Source organism: Patagioenas fasciata, chromosome 3 (assembly GCF_037038585.1).
Source record: "Patagioenas fasciata isolate bPatFas1 chromosome 3, bPatFas1.hap1, whole genome shotgun sequence".
NCBI lineage: Eukaryota > Metazoa > Chordata > Aves > Columbiformes > Columbidae > Patagioenas > Patagioenas fasciata.
In genome coordinates this window covers 39,942,548-39,962,121 of record NC_092522.1, presented here as the reverse complement: position 1 = coordinate 39,962,121, position 19,574 = coordinate 39,942,548, and the positions used below count along the sequence as shown (strand labels likewise).

The following is a 19,574-nucleotide window of genomic DNA, read 5'->3' as shown; positions in this document are numbered from 1 at the left end:
AATTTAACAGTTAGATGAAAAAAAGCAAAAAACCAGCTAGTTGGTTGAGAATCTGGGATGTTAGTTTGTAATGGGATCAAAGCTTGAAGTGGAGTTTTCTGCTTAATCTAATACATAGGAGAGCTGTTGGCACCAATAGCAGCTGAAGCTATGGAAGAGAGTGCTTTGGCAGAAGATGCTGGAGCTTCGGCTGGTGATTCTGATGACTCTCTCCAGCAGTCCACGGTTCAGTTAGTGGAAACAATAGACGAGCCTTTGACACATGACATCACAGGTAAATTATTCATATTCTTGACACATATATGTATACTGAAAAAAAAAAAATCTTTACTGTTACTCAGCTGTCGAAATATCAGTAAATATTTTTGGTGATAGGATAATAAGTTTTGGAAAATATAGGCAGAATATGAGGAATGCTTCAACTTAGTTTTACATCTGATCAGTAAAAAACGGTTGTTTTTCTGATTATTTAAAACGGGAAACTTCATTTTTTTTATTGCATTCATTAACTTTTTCCACTAAGAGCTCTAATATTAAAAGCTTTAAAATTATCCACAAAGTGTGTGATATATCCATGCTTTATATTTTGTACTCTTTAGTATTATTATTTTTTTGATCATTCAAAGGTGCTCCACCTCTGTCATCTCTGGAAAAAGACAAGGACATTGACCTTGAATTACTGCAAGACTTGATGGAAGTTGATATTGATCCTTTGGATATTGATCTGGAAAAAGATCCCCTTGCAGCCAAAGTCTTCAAGGTATGACACACCTGAGTTTCTGGGATAACCTTTACATGTGCGGTAGTAAAGTCCTTTCTTTCTTACACTTCTTTATTAGTGCTATTTGATGTTTTAGACCTGCTTTTAGATTTTTATAGAGGTTTAATTAGAATGACAGGAAAGCTTGTAGAGATTGTGTTCACATCTTAGATATATTTCTATTTCAGTTGACCACAAAATATGTTGCTTTTGCATGCCGATAGCTGTGTAAACAAGAGATTCTAACTTTACTCATACCTTAGCACATGATAAAAACCACAAAAGCATAACATAAAATAAAAATAACATCTATTTTTGTCCTTTTTTGTTAGGAATAAGATGCTACTTGCTTCTGCAATTGACCCTAAGAGTTAATACTGCTAGTATTGTGGGTTTTTTTTAAAAAAGTCTGTAGCAGCTTGTGTTCAGACCAGTTTCAGACTATGAAGAGAAGAAACTACAAAACTGATTCCACTGTGGAACAAGAAAATTATTGTATGATTTCATACTCTGTCTGTAAGGGTGACACTCTCATTTGGAGTTTTCCCACTCCTCTCACTATTGACTTAAACCTTCAGCCTCATTTGGAATAACCTAAATTACTTTTCTTAGTACTTGCTCAGACAAGACTAAATTTTCTTTATTTTCTGTATTCTCTCATATGTCCTTCCACTGATTATCTGATTTTTTTTTTTTTTTTACTTTAAATCTCACCCTACAAAAATATTCTACTTATTGCTTCATTTTTGAGTTACTGATTTTTCCCTCCTTCTTTATTCAGCTATTATTTAATTTGGCAGTACTCTTTAGTCCACTTTATCCACATTATCTTATTGCCTGATTAGTTGTCCTCTAATAAACAGTCAGTAAAGCACTTCTTCATTCTTAATCCTTCTTAAGATTTGCTTCTGTGTCTGTAAAATGACAGTTGATACTGGATCTTGTCATTACAAAGACAGGCATACACAAATCGCCTTCATACAGTCTCGCATTACTATTTTTTTTCTTCTGATCCATATACTTTCTAAGTGTCTAAAATTGTGACACTCGAGTAGAGATTATTCAACTCTTTCTTTGGCAGAGTGCAGCGCAAATAATCCCTTAAAGGCTTAAAGGTACTTCAACAGTACAATTAATGATATAGTATTCTGTCTTGATAAATAACTTCTCAAAATATCTCTGTGATACTCCACTTCTAAATTTACAGTATGATACAAATCTGTGAATAAAACCAAGGTGATAACATTTTCAAATTGACTTCTGGTATCTTTGAGACAGCTAACTACAATTGCTGGATTTTGACAATTACTGAGGATTCAGTAGCTCATACTGCAATAAAATGGAAACAAATTTTTCTAAAGCTATTGGATCCAATCTTATTGTTCTAATTTTTTGTTACTTCAATGTTGTTAGTAGTTTTATTTTTGTACTTTGGCAGTCTAATGAGTTGCTGTTTATTTTTTTCATGTTGTTTGGTTTGGTTTTTTTTAAGCCTATAAGCAGCACCTGGTATGATTACTGGGGTGCCGATTACGGCACCTACAATTACAATCCTTACATTGGAGGTGTTGGAATTCCAGTTGCAAAACCAACAGTAACTACAGAGAAAAATGGATCACAAACTGTGAGCATATCTGTCTCTCAAGGTAAGCAATGAACAAAAGTTCTGTTCAGGGTCTCTTTTCTTTGTATTTGTGCATATCAGATTATGTTGACAACCTCTGCGTGCATTAAGTGGAAGGAATTCAGTTTTCTATATGCTGCGGTTTTTCTGTGGTAACTGAGAGAATATTATGTGAGATTTATATTTAATACTGCCTAACATAGCAGAAAATCTTTTTTTCTAACACTTTTGAACACACAGTTGTAGGCATTTCTAATTTCTCAGGAAAATTTCTCAGGAAATTTTGGAAGCTCTTTTCTGGTTGTTTTGAAAGTTGGCTTTACCCTAGGAAACGAGGTGGTGCACTTGTTAAGGTTGGATGAGTACTGCTGAACTGAGGTGATAGATCTTTCCCCTGCCACACTGAAAAACAGCTTTTTAGTTCTTGTTTGAGAGCTATTACCTTAGGAAAAACAGGCTTACACATATGCAAATTTCGTCACTATAATATTAAAATGACTGTGAAAAGCAATATGTGTGTTTCACAGAAATGTCGTATTTAATTAATTATATATTTAATGTCCATAAGAATTTTACGTTCATGTTAGATTTTCCGTTTCTACATTCTGCTTCTGTCATGTATAAAAGTGAATCTTCCTGTTCGTGATACTAAGATTTTTTTCAGTTTAATGTGGACTGTCTATCTATATTGCTTGCACATGAAGTTATAGTAACTAATTATATGTGTCTTTGATGTAATTCAGTTTACCCTGTTTGTTGCCTTGTGTAGCTTTAGATGCACGTCTAGAAGTTGGGCTTGAACAGCAGGCTGAGCTGATGCTGAAAATGATGTCCACCCTGGAGGCTGATTCCATTCTACAAGCATTAACAAACACATCTCCTACATGTAAGTATATGATGGCTGATCATTCTCTTCACATAATGACCATGATGCTTTGAAATTTGTACTAATTTTTTCTGCAGTCACTCTAGCAGCTTAGAAAAAGTTAAATTTCATTTCATCTCTGTTGTTAGGCTGAGCTTTAGAGAGATGTCTTTATTTAGATTTTTTTAATTATGCATAGACATATATTTAAGACAACTTGTGAAACTGGTCAAATATGCAGTATTCCTTTTACAGTGTGTAATATTACAATGGAGGAATTGGTTTTGTTTTCTGATGTAGGTAAAAATGAACGTTAAGTTTCCTGTTTTTCTGAAGCTCCATTCTTGCATTCAGTGTGAAATTTCAGCTGTTTGAAAGCTGCCTTGCACTTGACAGTTTCAACTTTTCAGGGATCAAAGTGAAAACACTTGACTACAGTTTTGAGCTCACCTGTTTCGTAAGCTTATGATATAAAACAACTCGTGATGCCGATTTACTTTTGAACATCTTTTCAATTAATTGCACTTTCCATCTGATTAAGATGTGCTTCTTTGTAGCTCTCCGGGATACCATACAGTTGTTAGTTGAATATTTGATGATGGAGTTGGTTTGGTGACATCCTCAGACTTTATTTTCTGGAAGTTTATTATTGCCTGCAGTAGCTTTACCATAATGCATGAAAGAGATATTCCAATTGTTTGTCTTACCATAGTGTTACCAGGACACTCCTATGATGTATGTTTGGCAAGAATTATGAAAATGTATCTCTGTGGACTCACTTTCCACAGATTTTTTTTTTGTGAAGGTGGAGGTGTCTGGCATTTAAGGACGCCTTTTGCAGTATGGTAGTCAGTAGTCAAGCTCAGCTGAACACCACTAAAATTGAAGATATTTTAAATTATAAAATAAGTGTCCCTTAAGCACAAAATATGGGGAAATAAATATTAAACTACTTTTAGAAAAATTTAAAAAATTACTCATGGGGAGCTGGTACTTTTTGATTTGTTTTTTAGTGACTCAGTCTCCTAGTGGAACAGATGATTCCTTGCTAAGAGGATTACATGCTGCTAACCAAAATGCCCAGTTGATTGTACAGTTGTCATCTATACCTATGCTGAGCGCATGCTTCAACAAACTTTTTTCCATGCTACAAGTCCACCATGTTCAGGTATAGAATTATGAACTTTGAAATATTTCTCTCTATATTTGGAAGTTGTTTGCCTGTATTTCGTAATACTTAGGATGCAAGTAACCTGTTACGTGTTTTATTGCTTATAAAGTTGTAATGTACAACAGTACCAATAATGTAATAGGCAAACTGCTGAAAGCTTTTGTCGAATAGGATATATATTGAAAAAGCAGGTATACATTTTTGTATTTAAAAAAAAGTTATTAGGTTAATTGTTAGCTTATTAGTGAAGAGTGTCACTAAATGTGCAGTCTCCATCTGTGGAGGTTTTCAAAACCCAGCTGAATAAACCCTTGAGCTGCCCAAGTCTGACATCTCAGTTGGACTTTCTTTGAGCAGAAAATTGGACTGAGTAACCTCTTTAGAGGTCACTTCCAACCTGAACTGTCCCGTGATCCTAAATGTTAAAGTTAGAAGTATGCTTTTTAAACAGTCGGTTTGGTCACGCTTTTCTTGGTACATACAAGGGAGTGCCATGTGTGCTGTAGATGGGTGATTAGGTGCCTGCCTACCTGTTCATGTTTTAAATGGGTGACTGACTCTGTCCATCAGTCATTCTTTAAATGTGTCAGCCAAAATATGTTTTGTGAGGTAAAGGACCATGATGCTTCCTCAAAGTATCTAAATAGTTACTTTCCTCAGGGGAGTTATTCAGACTGAGCATCAGTGTGTCTCTGATAATAAAGGTTTACCAGTAATTAAATTAACTTTTTAAATAATTTTGGTTGACTAGTGAACATCGCTTGACTATATTGAGATATTCCAGAAGTTTACATGCAAACCAGTGTTACAGATGTAAGGTTAGGATACAGGAATGTCTAAGCAGTGTGTAAAGCTATTTTTTAATGTAAATTTGATGAAACTTCTGAAGAGAAACTTAACCGTATTTAGAAGAAATCATTTTTACAAAAACATAGCAGAAACATTGAGTAGTTATGCTGAATATGACTTGAATATTATGTTTATCAGAATCTTCATATCAAATAAAGTGTGTGTGTGTGTGTGTGTTATCAGTGAAACATTAACACCTGAGAATGTAGATAAGGTTTTTGAAATCAAAACAGCCTTTCATGCTCTGGAGTTAAGGAAAAACACTCGAGTTTGATCTGATACTCGGTTTTTTTTTTCCCTTTTTTTCAGCTTGAATCCCTTTTACAGTTATGGCTCACATTAAGCCTAAATTCCAGCTCCACTGGAAGTAAAGATAGTGGCGCTGATATTTTCCTTTATAACGCTAACAGAATACCTGTAATTTCCTTGAACCAAGGTAAAATACATTAAATATGGGGAATTAATTTCCAGGAAATGAAATCTTACTTTTTTATGTTATTATTATTATTCAAGTACTAAATTTTTGTTAATAAGCAAGAAGTATTAAAATAAATATTCTTGGTAACAGCAGTGTTAGGATAATGTTCTCATTAAAGAGCTCTTGGGCTCATTATCATCTTAACATGAAAAACATGTGGCTAGTATGTAATTAAAAGATGGATTACTTGAATTTGCATAATCTCCTCAGAAATTAAATTGTTAAATTTGTGGTTCTTAATCATCATTAATCGCAAGAGGACTTTTTAAAAGACGCTTCTTAGTCTAAGGTGAACTGCGCACCTGTATGTACTTCTCTGACAAATTTTTCCTGGTATGCCATCCTGTGATCTCTTTATTATCAAAGGAATTGGTGTTGGGGGAATCTCTATTAGTTTTTGGCATCAGTCTGCTAATCTATTACAAACCCATTTTCCTATAAATTTGTATAATTTGTATAGTTTTAAAAATCTGTGATATCTTGCGGTGGCAGTCCAAAACAGTAGTGCCTGCTGTAATTTAACTGTAATACTGACTTCCATGAGAGCATCTTTGCATCATTTTCTGTGAGATATCAGGGTCTGGGCACTCCAGAAAGTTCTGTGGGCCAGTTCTTGGGAAGTGTTGGTGATGTTTCTTTTCTAATTTCCTGGAAAAATAGTTATCAAAACAGTAATATAATATAGCACCTCATGGTGAAAGTAAGAAATTCGTAATAATACCATGAAGATTAAAACTTGTAAAAACATGTTTTTCTCGACAGCTTCAGTAACTAGCTTCCTGTCAGTTCTGGCATGGTATCCTAATACCTTACTCCGGACATGGTGCCTTGTGCTTCACAGCCTAACTCTCATGACAAATATGCAGCTTAATGGTAAGTTGTGGGTGGTTTGGTTTGGTTTTGCTTTGGTTTTATGTTGCCTATTTAGTGACTAACAGATGAGTATTTATGCCCATCTGAAAGACTACCGTAACTTTCCCTTTGCCATCTAAGTACTTTTGTTGGTTCTTCTTATCTTGAGGCCTTTCAAGAGTGGGCTCCTTGAATTGTACCATGGAAAAAGAAGCCCTTGTGGTAAAAGAAAACGTCACTATAAATAGGTTGTCAATATCTTCTAAAAATGAATTTTAGGACTAGCTAATCATCTGTGGGAATGAGCTTTGTACTATGGGAAGAGATAGCAGAGAGAAAGGATTAGGGCACAATGAGAGAGATTTATGTTCTTCTGATGCAGTAGGAATGTTTTCATAAGTATGCAGGCCCTAGTCATTGCTTATGTTAAGCTATGTGAAAATAAGCCTTTAGAAACTGAATCTATTGAAAAATAAATCCAGCCATTTCATTTCCGTATGCACTGCAGATTGTCTCACATTCTGTATATTGCTCCATAACACACTAGAAATAATCTCCCTTTGTGAATGAGATTTTGACACAAGACTGGTGGAAATTAAAAGACGTAATATTGAAATTAGGCTTCTAAATGGCTCACTATCTTAGGGCAGCTGTCATGAGGAATGCTTCTGTGGCCTTATCGTCGAGACTAAAGAAGCATTGAGTAGTAAGAACTTGGAGAGTAGAATCCTTTAAAACTTACGTTAGACCAAATCAGAGCTCTTCTAAATTCTGTTTTCAGTCCAAGCATATGACTAAAGATAGTAATTACAGAAGAAAGAAACCCAAAGCCACCTGAAGATCACATTTCTGGGAAGCAATTTGCCATTTTCCACACCTTCCCTCAAAGGTGCTTATGAATCTTTTTTTAATATGTGCCATTTCAAATCACTGTCCTTAGGATGCACTTTTTTCTTCTGGTTTCCACTTTTCTGTGATGTTATTTCAGTCTCACAAAACTGTTGAAATTTTTGCTATTAGGTGAAACCGTAGAGCTGTGATTAAATGAGTGGAAGAGACTTAATTGATATTCTCAAACTGAGACCTCTTCTTGTTCTTGGTATTTGAGAATGGAATATGGCTGGATTTGTAGGATAAGAGTGCGTGCAGTTAACAGCCACGCGTATTTTCACCGCTCCAATTTGTAACTGTAGACGAGCAGTTTCCAAAAATTATGCTGTATGTATTGCTGAGCTGATATGTGAATCTCTTCCAAGTGGTATGAGGCTCAATGTTTGTGCTCTGACACTGGCAGATGGGCAGCTGGGTGTTTGCAGGAGTTTCTTAAGCAGCTGTCAGAGATCAGTGAGGATGTGAATGAAAAGCTGCTCAGAAGCAACCGCTCCAGCTCATTGCAGGTGCACTTCAGTATACAAACATGGTTGTGGAATTTTGTGTATATAGGATTGTGAGCCCAAGATTGGGGTTGGGTTTGAAAGGACTGGAGGTGCAAGCTTGCTGGAGGGCAAAAGGGTTGAAGGTGTGTCCTTTTATACATGTGTGTGGACTAACACAGATACATATCACTTAGCTGCCGCTTTTCCCGTGCTCACTGATAGAACCAGGAGCTAAATAAGGTTAAGCCCCCATGAGATGACTTCTATGTCAGGATTCCTCAGCGGCTAATAATTCAAGATAATATTCTGTCTCATTGGCACCAACTCTTCACATTTAAGAAGTGAAATAATCTGTTTAATTCTTGAAAACTGATGGTGGGATCCATCAGACCACTTCTCCAATCAATAAATTTGGTTTCTGTGTGCTTTGGTTCAGAACCGGAATTAGTAATGATCTCTTTTATCCTCTTTAGTTCTATAATGTTTTAAGCTATGAAGTGCAGATGGTTCGCATATCTTCACTGTGTTGACTGCTTATCGTTAGGGATTTTGTTTTGTTTTGGGTTTTGTTTGTTTGTTTCTTTTCCTTTTTAACCACTAAGATGTCAATTATAGCTTACTGGGAATAATTTAGGTTGGTCTTGCTAGATATGTGTCATTATAAAATGAGGTTCTTTCCCCTTTCAGTACCCAAAATACAATAAAGGCCCAAAATGTGTTCATTTGGAGGATGTCTTTACTGGTGAAATAAAACACCACCAAAAATATTTTTTTCAGATGATTTCAGGTGTAATAAACCTCTTTGTAGAATCATAGAATCACAGAATGATTTGGGTTGGAAGGGACCATGAAGATCACCTAGTTCCAACTCCCTGCCATGGGCAAGGACACCCTCCACTAGATCAGGCTGCTCGAAGCCCCATCCAGCCTGACCTTGAACTTTGCTGGGGTGGGGAATCCACAGCTTCTCTAAGCAACTTGTTCCAGTGCCTCACCACCCTCATGGTGAAGAATTTCTTCCTTATATCTAGTCTAAATAGTCTCTTATAGTTAAAAGCCTGAGTCCTATCCTTACATGACCTTCAGATTCAATAAGCCTTTTGAATAAGCAAGAAGGCCCCTCTTCTTGACAGAATCCTTATTAGATAATCATATTTGCTGCTTCAGAAACTGAAGATGATTCACTAAACTCTTTGCAGGTGGACATTTTAGCACTGAGAAAATCCCACTATCACTGTTTTTGTAAACCATTAGATCTCAAAGCCTTCTCAGATAACCTCCTTAAGTTTGCTTTATTTAGTTGAAATGAATTATTCCCATTTGATATATGCATTCACATTCAGCCATTCTGTTTTCCAAGGGAAGGAAAGGAAAAAGGAAGGGAAAGGAGAAAGGAAAGTGTGGGGAGATTAAAAAAAAAAAGAGCAGTGCTTTTTGTTGTTGGGATTTTAGGAACAACTACTGTCTAGGGCGCATCAGCTGATGGTTAGAAAATCTTATTTCGTTATGCCATTATGTGCTGATAAATGTCTTCAGAATGAGAGCTCTGTCTAACTTCTGTGCTTCAGAAACCTGAGGAGTGCAAGATATTCTTCATGGACAAAGCTGATACCCTTTTCAGAACAAGTACATTATTTTTTTACAAGATCTAGGGACAAATTTTCCAAGGATAGTGTTTAAAATCAGTATTTGATGGGTGACATCTAGAACTGTTTAGTGCCAGGTAAAGGAAGGTTGGTAGAAGCAAATCTACAGTGGCGAAGAAAAAATTCTCAGAGCTACAGTTGCTCTAAAGTAAACAGCTGGCATCTGTCAAAGCGTTCTCGTAATGCAATTACTCATCTGGTCCTTTAGCAAGAACTATTCATGTTCTCCTCACATGCCCTTTTGCTTATCTGTTATTGTTGTCACCAGAAATACTGTTTGAAAGCATTGTTTTGAGCATAAACACTACCTGACAGAGCAGATAATATAGATGCATCGTGAGATCTGAGTTAGAATGTCAACCAAAATGTATCAGATTACAAATATAATGTAGAAAAAAAAGTCTTTCTTTTTTTTGTTGTGATATTTTCAGCTGTTAAATAGAAAATATAAAAATAAAATAACATAGGAAGTATCGAAGATGTATTTATTCAGTTATGGCATCAACTCTACCGTGAAACAGCAGAAAAACTATGGAGCCTTCTAATCCTTGAAGGAAATTACTTGAGAGTTAGCATGCGGACTCGGCTACTGCTTGTCAAGAGGAGATGGGCTGGGATTGTCAATTCTGGGGAAGTTCAGACATAACATCTGCTTGTTTTCAGATGTAAAGTCTTCACAAATAGCCAGATTTAATTAAGTAGTTATAATACAGACCTAACAAGTAAAGGTGAACACAACAGGAAAAATTTGGAGTTTTAAATATAATGTTACCTTCAAAGAAAGGAACACCAAGTGAATGAATTAAATTACTTGAAGCTACACCCCAAATGTGACCTCTTCTGAAGAAGGCAAGCATAAATATTCTGAAAGCTGTAGTTTCAATACAGAGTATTTTAGTTTGTTTCCTTTTTAAAAAAGAACATTGAAGAGCAGTGTTGCTTGTCACACTGATCATTATAGGTGATTTGAGGTCTGTCAAGAAAAAGAAATACCTTCTATCTGTGAAGGTACCATTCTGTGAAGGAAAGCACGAATGTATGTCCCTTTTTGAAATATAAATATTTTCCATGCTTTGTGCACTTATTTTAAAACTAATTTGAATACTCAGTACTTTAGAACAAACTCAGGTGGCATATAGCACAAAACTGAAGTCATACACAAAGTTGGAATGATGCAATTATATTGAAACAATGAAAAGTTACAGAAAACTGTGAGAAATGGAATAACCAAATTCAGATTAACTTCTCATTTTGATTAGTTATGTCAGCTGCAGCTGAATGTGATTTTATTCATAGTGATTTGAAATTTCAAAATAGTTTATAAGTGGAACTTATCTCAAAAAAACCCGCAAAAGGCAGTAATAAAACAGGTCAAGTATACATGCAAGAGCTACAAGCTCAGCAAGCTGGTGTTCTTTGTGACCTAGGTGTCTTTTTCATTTTTAATTTGTATCATGATATACACAAAAACACCACCCAGAAGCAACCAGTGTAAAAAAACCTCACCAATAACCTACATACCTAGTTTTCTTAGAGAGAAAATCAGTGTATTGTGTGTTTTACTTATGAAAATGTTCAGGAATGCAGATTCAGAGGGGGGAAAATAAACTTGATGAGTTCACTCAGACTGGTGTTTCCAAGGCACATCCTGCAATGGAGGCTTCTCTGTTGTTCTGAAATGTTCAGTTTTTCTTTCAGAGAACCTGTGAAATTCTGTGGTTACTTTGTGCAGACTTGTCCCCCGTCTAGACAAGAGCTAGCCTTTCATCTTGTGCACTGTCAAATGTAAGCTAGAACAGGCTTATTGTCTGCAATACAAAGGAACTGGAATGTTGTGGGAAGCTTTCTTGCTTTTATTCATCTCCAGCTATTACTGTGCCATCAGTCATAGCCAACAGGCTTGTTCCACTGCTAATGTTGATAAATCAATGCAAAATGTTTTTTATAGCTGTACAATAAATACTTTCCCTGTTAGTTTTCTGCATTCATCTAAAACAAGAAGTCTATTTATAGTTTGAGAATAAAATGGCATTTGATAAGGGGAAAACTTACTGTGAATTATCTTCTCTGTTCATCTTCTCATAAGGATTTCTTCTCATAGCAAGTGCCTTTCCAATGCTATTTTTATTTCATTGCTTTGGAAGCATTTCAACTGAGATGGGAGTAGTCAAGGTTTAATTCTGTTTTTGATAGAGATGTTTCCCTCCTGGTTGGGATCTTTAGCTTAAGGAAATGATTGTGAATGAAGGCTCTGATAAACAGAATGCGTAGTAAGTAGTTCTTTTATCAACCTCCCTAACTAAGAATCTGACATTGTGATGCGAAGGGACGCCAGCCAGACTCTTGTACCAGAGCATCATTTCCTCTCAATTTAATCTTTTTTATGTGATGAGAGATACTGAAGAGGTGATCTCTCTCAGACTGTAATAACCTGTCATTTCGTTTAGATACATGTAATATTATAATAATACCTATTTTTATTCAATATTTTGAATTGATTCTATATATCACTACTGAATTTGTAAGATTTCCCAGGTAATAAAGCTCATTTGTTTGATCATTAAGGGGTGTATTTTAATTCTAATTCTGGTTCTCAAAGCTCTTATCTGTTAAGCTACCTACAGTTTTAGTCAATGGTGAGAAGTCTCTGAATGTGCCAAGAACAAAAATATCTTGATTGTTTACAGGATAATAGAACATGTGATCTCTGTCTGACAAACTAACAAATGCACTTAAACCTTATTAAAGTGTTGGACTAGCAAAGAGGAACAAATCAAAATGTCTGTATACATTGCTTCTACAAAAGGAAGTTCTACTTTCAGGAATATTGCCTTAGCAAGCTTGGAACACTGATGGAAAAGTTTTGGGGAGTTATATCTGTACTTAGTGGGAAACACACACTCAAAATTGTAGTCCTGAGTAAGCAGTTTTCAGTACCTGATTTTGCAGAGAATATTTACACAGCATGGAATAAGTATAAGGGATATGCAGTATAAATGTTTGATTTACACTTAGTGCTTGCAGTTACAGACTAATTCTCATGTCTTTATTTTTAAGCTGGTCCAAGCAGTGCCATTGGAGCTCAGGAAAGTACTGCGCAATTGTTGGTTTCAGATCCAAACCTCATTCATGTGTTAGTGAAATTTCTTTCTGGCACTAATCCTCATGGAACAAGTCAGCACAGCCCACAGGTAACTAGCAATTGAGAGAAAAACTCTTCATAATAGGATTTCAGTAGAGTTGACATAAAGATGTGTTATTCATAATGTGTTATATCTTTGACTTTTTGCTTTTGTTTTGGTTATAGTCTTGGTTGGTTCTGATGAGCAACCATGCGGAAGTTCATGTTGGTGATACACTTTTAGTGACCTTACTTTTTTTACAACTATCTGGAGACTTGCCACAGGGAGAAGATGCCATGCGATATGCCAGTGAATATGTTCCATGTTAGGATTTCTTAGTTGCACACATGAAAAAAGTAATAGAGTTCAGTTTCTTTTCTGGAATCTCGTTGGGTTGGGATCAAAATGCCGATGAAGATTAAGTTTAAATAACTAATAATTCCAGAATTTAAAATTATGGTTTTGTTTTCTGCCAGTTTTCTAAATTCGTGTAGTGTTTACTGTTTCTCCTCATTTCAACTAATGTTTTTTTTGCTTTTTGCAGTCCTTGAAAAACCTCTGAATAGTGACAAAGAAAACACCAAGTTAACTTGATTGGCTGTAGTATTCCACAGGAGTCTCAGAAACTCTTAGTTTAGGAGACAGAAAATACATGATATTTCCAGAGTTTTCCAGAGAATTTTCCAGAAAATACATGGTCTTTCCCAGAACTTAAACATGGTGCAGTGCTATTAATTTAAGGCACTTGTAGTAACTGTGTGGTTTGTGAAAAAAACATGCAGATTTGCACAGAAATGTATTCTGTGAAGCATAGTTTGTGTTGCTGAAAAGGTAGTCTCAAGCTACAAAAAGAGTCTTAGGTAAATAATGGAATCATTTGCTTTTTACTCACGGTTAGTAATAGAAAACCACATAGTATAATTGACATGAAATAGTTCTCTTGTGAAAACATTTGTAAATTTTTTCACAAAGCAAAGTAAGCTACGTAATACATTTCTGTTCTTAGAAAATGTTTTTGTTATATATAGCTTAACATTCTTGAAGACGTTTCAGTTGTATATAATACTAAAATGCCTTTCCCTGTAGGTTGGGCCAACAGCGACGCAAGCTATGCAAGAATTTCTTACTCGATTACAAGTGCACCTTTCTTCAACTTGTCCCCAGATGTTCAGTGAATTTTTATTGAAATTAATACATATACTTTCAACAGAAAGGTACATCTTAACTATTTTTTTCCTTTCATGCCCTCTTTGTCTTTAAAATCTGTGTTGACTATGAATCACAATGGACATGTGTATGTCCCACCTTGTGGTGCTGTCAGGTTATAGATGGATGAGATCTTTGCTCTTGCTGCAGCACTATCAGCAGGATCTGGGCTCTTCTGGCACATGGAGGAGTGTGACTGGTTTCCACACACAGCGATCTGTGTGTGTGGGACAGTGAACAGAAGCACTACACAATTGGTTGGACTGCCCCACTCTCCTTCTGGGGCGTGTTGATGTCTTGTTTCCCCACTAGTGTAGAGAAGAAGTGCTGCTGGCCGGGGAAAGAGAAGAGCTTATGGCTTGTCTTTTACAGCTCTGTTCCCTCAAGGCTGTGTCGATGGGCACAAGATTGTGCAGACAGCAGTACACCAGAAATGTGGCGTTTTTTGGTCTGAAGTACACAGTATCACAGAATCATTTTGGTTGGAAAAGACCTTTAAGATCATCAAGTCTAGCCATTAACCTAATGCTGTCAAGCCCACCTCTAAACCATGTCCCTAAAAACCTGATCTAAGTGTCTTTTAAACATCTTCAGGGAATCAGCATTTATTTCTAGTATTGATACTCTGCTTATCCCCAGGCAAAGGCTTCATATAATTAGGGATGAGCTTCCTCAGTTCCTGGCTTCCCAGTAGGTGGCACTTTGGTGTTATCTATTCTTTTATCATACAAAAACCAGTTTTGGCCTTCTTTAAGAGATTTTACCTTAGTAACTTAAATTGGATGGGTGGTGTTTAGCACATTTCCTTGATGATCAATCGCTTATACAAGAAATGCCATAATACAATAAAATCATTATTTCACAGTGACTCTTGGAATGCATGTCTGCATGCCGTTATTTGTTTGAAATAAACTGAGGACACCGCTGAAAGAATAGGTTTTTAAATGTGTTTGAATTTTTTTTTTTTTGACACAAACCGAAGGCGGGACTGAAATGTCATACAATGGGAGCAAAGCACCAGGAAAGGGTTTAGATGGTTATTTCTAAAACCTAAGGTAATTATTGAAGTATACCAGGTCTGGTATAAGCATAAGACTGATTGTGAGGAAAAGCAGTATTTTACTGTTCTAACTAATTAAATGCTAAATATTATATTCAGGCCTCTTTATCTAAACTGTTTTGTTCTTCATTTAATATTAAAAGTTATAGTAAGGTTAATCAATGTCAAAAGATGAATATATCAAAAATCAGTAACTAACACTTCAAGAATTAGCACCATTTTTATTTTAAATATACTGATTCAAAAGGTTCATTTTTTTAGTACACCAGTACACGTGTAAAAGCACTTGGAAAAACGTGTCCTTTAAAGAGATCCTTCAAGCAATTGAAGGTTGCAAGTGCCAAACTGTAATGGTTTGAGTACCTTCTTGTGGTCTTATGTATAGTTACTATTTAGACAGCTAAAACCTTACCATTCTTCTTTCTACTTTAGGTGGGGAAAAAAAAGGCAAACAAAACCCAAAACATACTATGGGAAGAAAAGTGTTTTAATGATATCCTGTTAGAAAACAAATGATCTTAATGATATTAAGTATTAGATGACTTCTTCCCATGAAGTTTTTCTGCAAACATACAAAACCTTTCGCCCACAACAAACCAGGACTGTATTCTAAACCTATACCTACAAAATTAGCTGGATGATTAAAAACAATTATGGATCCTAGACTTTTTCAAACAAAACTTTAATCCTTAGTGGTACTAAGAAAGTGATAGGATGAGCAGGTTCTACAGGCTCTGTAATGACCAGTATATTAGGGAGTTATGAATGCTTGTCCCATGTCAAACACCAGATTGTGCTTCAGCATGGATTTCTGAAAATGGCTGGATTTTTATTTATGGAAAGTCTGGTGTGCTTTTTGATTCTCAAAAATCAATGGGGGGGGGAAAAAAAAACAAAACAACAAAACAAACAAGCAAACCTGTTTAACTTTTTAATATTTTTTTTTTTCTTTCAGGGGTGCTTTCCAGACGGGCCAGGGGCCCTTAGATGCACAAGTGAAACTCTTGGAATTTACCTTGGAACAGAATTTCGAAGTTGTATCAGTTAGCACTATTTCTGCAGTAATTGAGTCTATAACGTTCCTTGTGCATCATTACATTACATGTTCGGACAAAGTGATGTCTCGCAGTGGCTCAGACAGCTCTGTGGGTGCTCGAGCCTGTTTTGGAGGACTTTTTGCCAATATTATCCGTCCAGGTGATGCCAAAGCAGTTTGTGGAGAAATGACAAGGGATCAACTTATGTTTGATTTGTTAAAGCTGGTCAACATTTTAGTTCAGCTGCCACTTTCCAGTAACCGAGAATATAGTGCTCGTGTTCCAGTAGCCAGCAGTACTACAGACAGTGTGTCTGATGAAGAAAAGGTTTCAGGAGGCAAAGATGGCAATGGAAGCAACCCTAATACTCAAGGATCAACTGCTTATGTGGCAGACTTGGTGTTGGCCAACCAACAAATTATGAGCCAGATTTTGTCTGCACTTGGCCAATGTAACAGCAGTGCTATGGCAACAATTATTGGTAGGTATTTCGTAAATAAAACAGAAGATCTTTTGGGGTGGTATTTCAGTCTGTGCCCGTGGCCATGCCTCTGTGCATGCATTAGGATCAGTCTTCAGTTTCTAGTATAGATACGGTACCTCAGTCATTCTCTGTGTATTGCATTATTTTCCTTCTTTTTCACTCACTACTGAGAAAAGACAAATTACAGTTGTGGCCCTTGCACAGAATACAGAAACTTTACTATTCCTTTGTTTTACCAAAAATCTCATTAACATCGGTTCCAGGTCATATATTTGTGGGTGGGATCTTCCTGTATGAACAAGTGAGGAAGCTGATGAAGCTTTGAACTGCAAAGTTGCTGTTTGTCAGACATGTACCTAAGGTGCATTTTCTCAGAGAGGTTCTCTTTGTGACTTGCTCATGAGCTGTGGTGGTAGTAGAGAATTTATTTGCACAAGCTAAACCACTGACTGAAATACCATGAATGTTACTGTATGTGCAAAACTGGGAAAACATTTCTCAGGAGGGTAGACAAAGAGCTTACAATCCATTTCAGGCATAATAGTTGTAAAATTTCATTCTTTTACAGTGATTCCCATGTTTGGAAGAAAGTACCTGTGACCTTTTCTGTACTAGTCTCTTTTAAGCAGATGTGAAACTGTTAACCAATCAGAAAACAGTATATATGAGAGCACGTAAATGTTAGACCAGTGGTTCGTTTTGGCATAGAAGCAATTGAGAAAAAAGTAGTAACCTCCAGTAGTCAAATTAAACAGCAGGCAGGATTTGACAAGCCTGGATTGAGTTGTTGGAACCTTCCCGAAATTAATCCCAGAATGTCTTCTCGTTTACTCTGGGTAGTTGGTATCATATTGCAAATACGCTATGAACACTGAAATTAGTTTGTTCTTGTAGTGATAGTTTGTGCTCAGTATGCATTTCTTTGGGGTGAAATTGAAAAATCCTTCTCCTCGACTTTAATGTCTTTCTAAACCACTGATTTCTGTCCAGCAATTGTTTTGCATTTTAAAAAAGGCAATTTGGAAAGATAGTATTGTTTCAAAGTGGTTTTCATTGAATTCAGGATACTGGGCCAGCTGATGCCTTCAGCGGATTGTTCCTACCAAGATCTTTTAATATAGGTTATTGAAACTAATTTGTATGTTTATTTTGGGAAGATGTAATGCAGTTATTTGTGGTTTTAGTTCCTTCATGAAGAACTGTATTAAGCTCTCTGCAGACAACATCTATGAACAAACATTTCTCCAAGACTGCAGCCATGGTTATATATGATCCAAAAATCAGTTATCAGCACATAGTCGGATAGTAGTAAACACGTAACAGCTAGTGCAGCATGCTGGCTACCCAGGGAAGATAAACAAGAAGGTGACTGCAGATGTGTGCTGATAGGTAGTGGCTCTGCTGTCAAATTTTATGCTAATAGTGTTAATTTACTGCACCTGGCAAGCCAGCTGCTCAGGAACCAAGATGGCCTTGAGTAATTCACTTGTCACATAAAGTTGAAACATATGTTGGGTTTTCTTTTATGACCAGTTTGTCTATTTATTTTGTTAGGTTTTTATCCTTTGTCGTTGATGGACTATGAAAATGACAAAAGTAACAGTATTCCCTTTCTATCTTACCTTCTCCTTGTCTCAGTCTTCACAGCAAACCAAACTTAGTTGGCTTTGGCTCCATTATTCATTCCATTCAACTCTTCTAGACCATGCAGAGACTGAGTCTTAAGATTTTTATTTCTCTCCATGCATCCAGTGCTTATCAATATTTTCTTTCTTGATAGCTTGAGGGTGTTTTAAGTCCTACAGCTGTCAGTTCTCTTGCTGGAATGTTTCTCCAAGGTGTATTCCAAAGATCACTTGAATGTCTTATTTTTTATTATTATTATTTCTTAGTATAACTCCAGTTTCTCTAATGGAATGGGATTATTCCATCTATACCCCGCACTCAAATCTAAAACCACTTTTAGAAGCTTTTCCAAATAGATGTAATATATTTTTTAAGACAGTTGTATTTATGAAGATAATCTCTTCCTTGGGAAGACTACACTTTCGCTTTTCATCCTCAGTTTCAGCAATGTGTAATCAATATTGCTGAAAATGGTTACTCAGTAAATTCTCATGAATAAATCCTGAGCTGTAACTTCTATTATTATCTGGGGAAAAAAAAAAAGTTAAATACTTTTTGGTTGCTTCTAGCTAGGAGTGATTCCAATCCTTGTTGTTCTTATTCTGTTTCCTTCACTAATTACAGTAATTTGTGTGCTCTTATCTAAAATTGAACTTAAATTCCCTGACTTCCTGCGTCAGGTCTACCTATTTACTACTGTAAATAAGGTAACATGTACCTTGGACCAATGACAGTAATTTAATATGATCCTGAAAAATGGCCCATTTGTAGTTTGTAAAATCCATGTGAACATTTAACCGAAAAGAAATCTAAATATCCATGAGTTCTCTTATGTGCTGTAATGGTTTGTTAGGTCTCAGCTTCTGACCTTTGGACTATTTCTTTTTTCACTAAGGTGCAAGTGGCTTACATCTCACTAAACATGAAAACTTTCATGGTGGCTTAGATGCGATATCAGTTGGAGATGGGTTGTTCACTATCCTGACAACACTTAGTAAAAAAGCAACAACAGTGCAAGTGATGCTTCAGCCAATTCTTACTTACATGGCCTGTGGGTACATGGGAAGACAGGTAAGTTCCCTTAGGTCTCCTGTGCTGCAAGGGAAATATATGTTAGTTGATGCTGTAACCTATAATACCCTCAGAAAACTGAACTAGTGCTGCATGAAAGAAATGTTAGCATTTTCCCAACCTCAGTTTGGTTCTGAAGTTAGGAAGCCTCCCTCTGTTGTCCACGGTGGAGGGAGAGAGAGAGTTTCTGCAAGGGTGTTTCGACATTCCTGTAAATGTTCCTGGCTAAAGGTTTGAAGATGGATTTAATGTTTTATTATGTTGAGGGGCGAATCACATTAATTGTGTTCATACTAGTGGGTGTTATAAATGCTCAATATTCAAATTTCCCTGCAGCTACTTACCCC

General features: G+C 36.1%; 1 protein-coding gene across 8 annotated transcripts in view; it reads left to right on the top strand.

The window, feature by feature from the left end:
- BIRC6 (baculoviral IAP repeat containing 6) overlaps window positions 1–19,574 on the top strand; it is a 181,105-nt gene that overhangs the window by 73,686 nt on the left and 87,845 nt on the right. For all 8 annotated transcript variants that reach the window (XM_071806174.1, XM_065835494.2, XM_071806171.1 and 5 more), the window contains exons 37-47: window positions 119–274; window positions 627–760; window positions 2,253–2,406; window positions 3,154–3,270; window positions 4,263–4,417; window positions 5,579–5,705; window positions 6,510–6,620; window positions 12,679–12,812; window positions 13,830–13,957; window positions 15,965–16,527; window positions 19,052–19,227. In XM_071806174.1, the coding sequence (XP_071662275.1) occupies window positions 119–274; window positions 627–760; window positions 2,253–2,406; window positions 3,154–3,270; window positions 4,263–4,417; window positions 5,579–5,705; window positions 6,510–6,620; window positions 12,679–12,812; window positions 13,830–13,957; window positions 15,965–16,527; window positions 19,052–19,227 (1,955 nt within the window). The remainder of the gene's footprint in view (window positions 1–118; window positions 275–626; window positions 761–2,252; window positions 2,407–3,153; window positions 3,271–4,262; window positions 4,418–5,578; window positions 5,706–6,509; window positions 6,621–12,678; window positions 12,813–13,829; window positions 13,958–15,964; window positions 16,528–19,051; window positions 19,228–19,574) is intronic.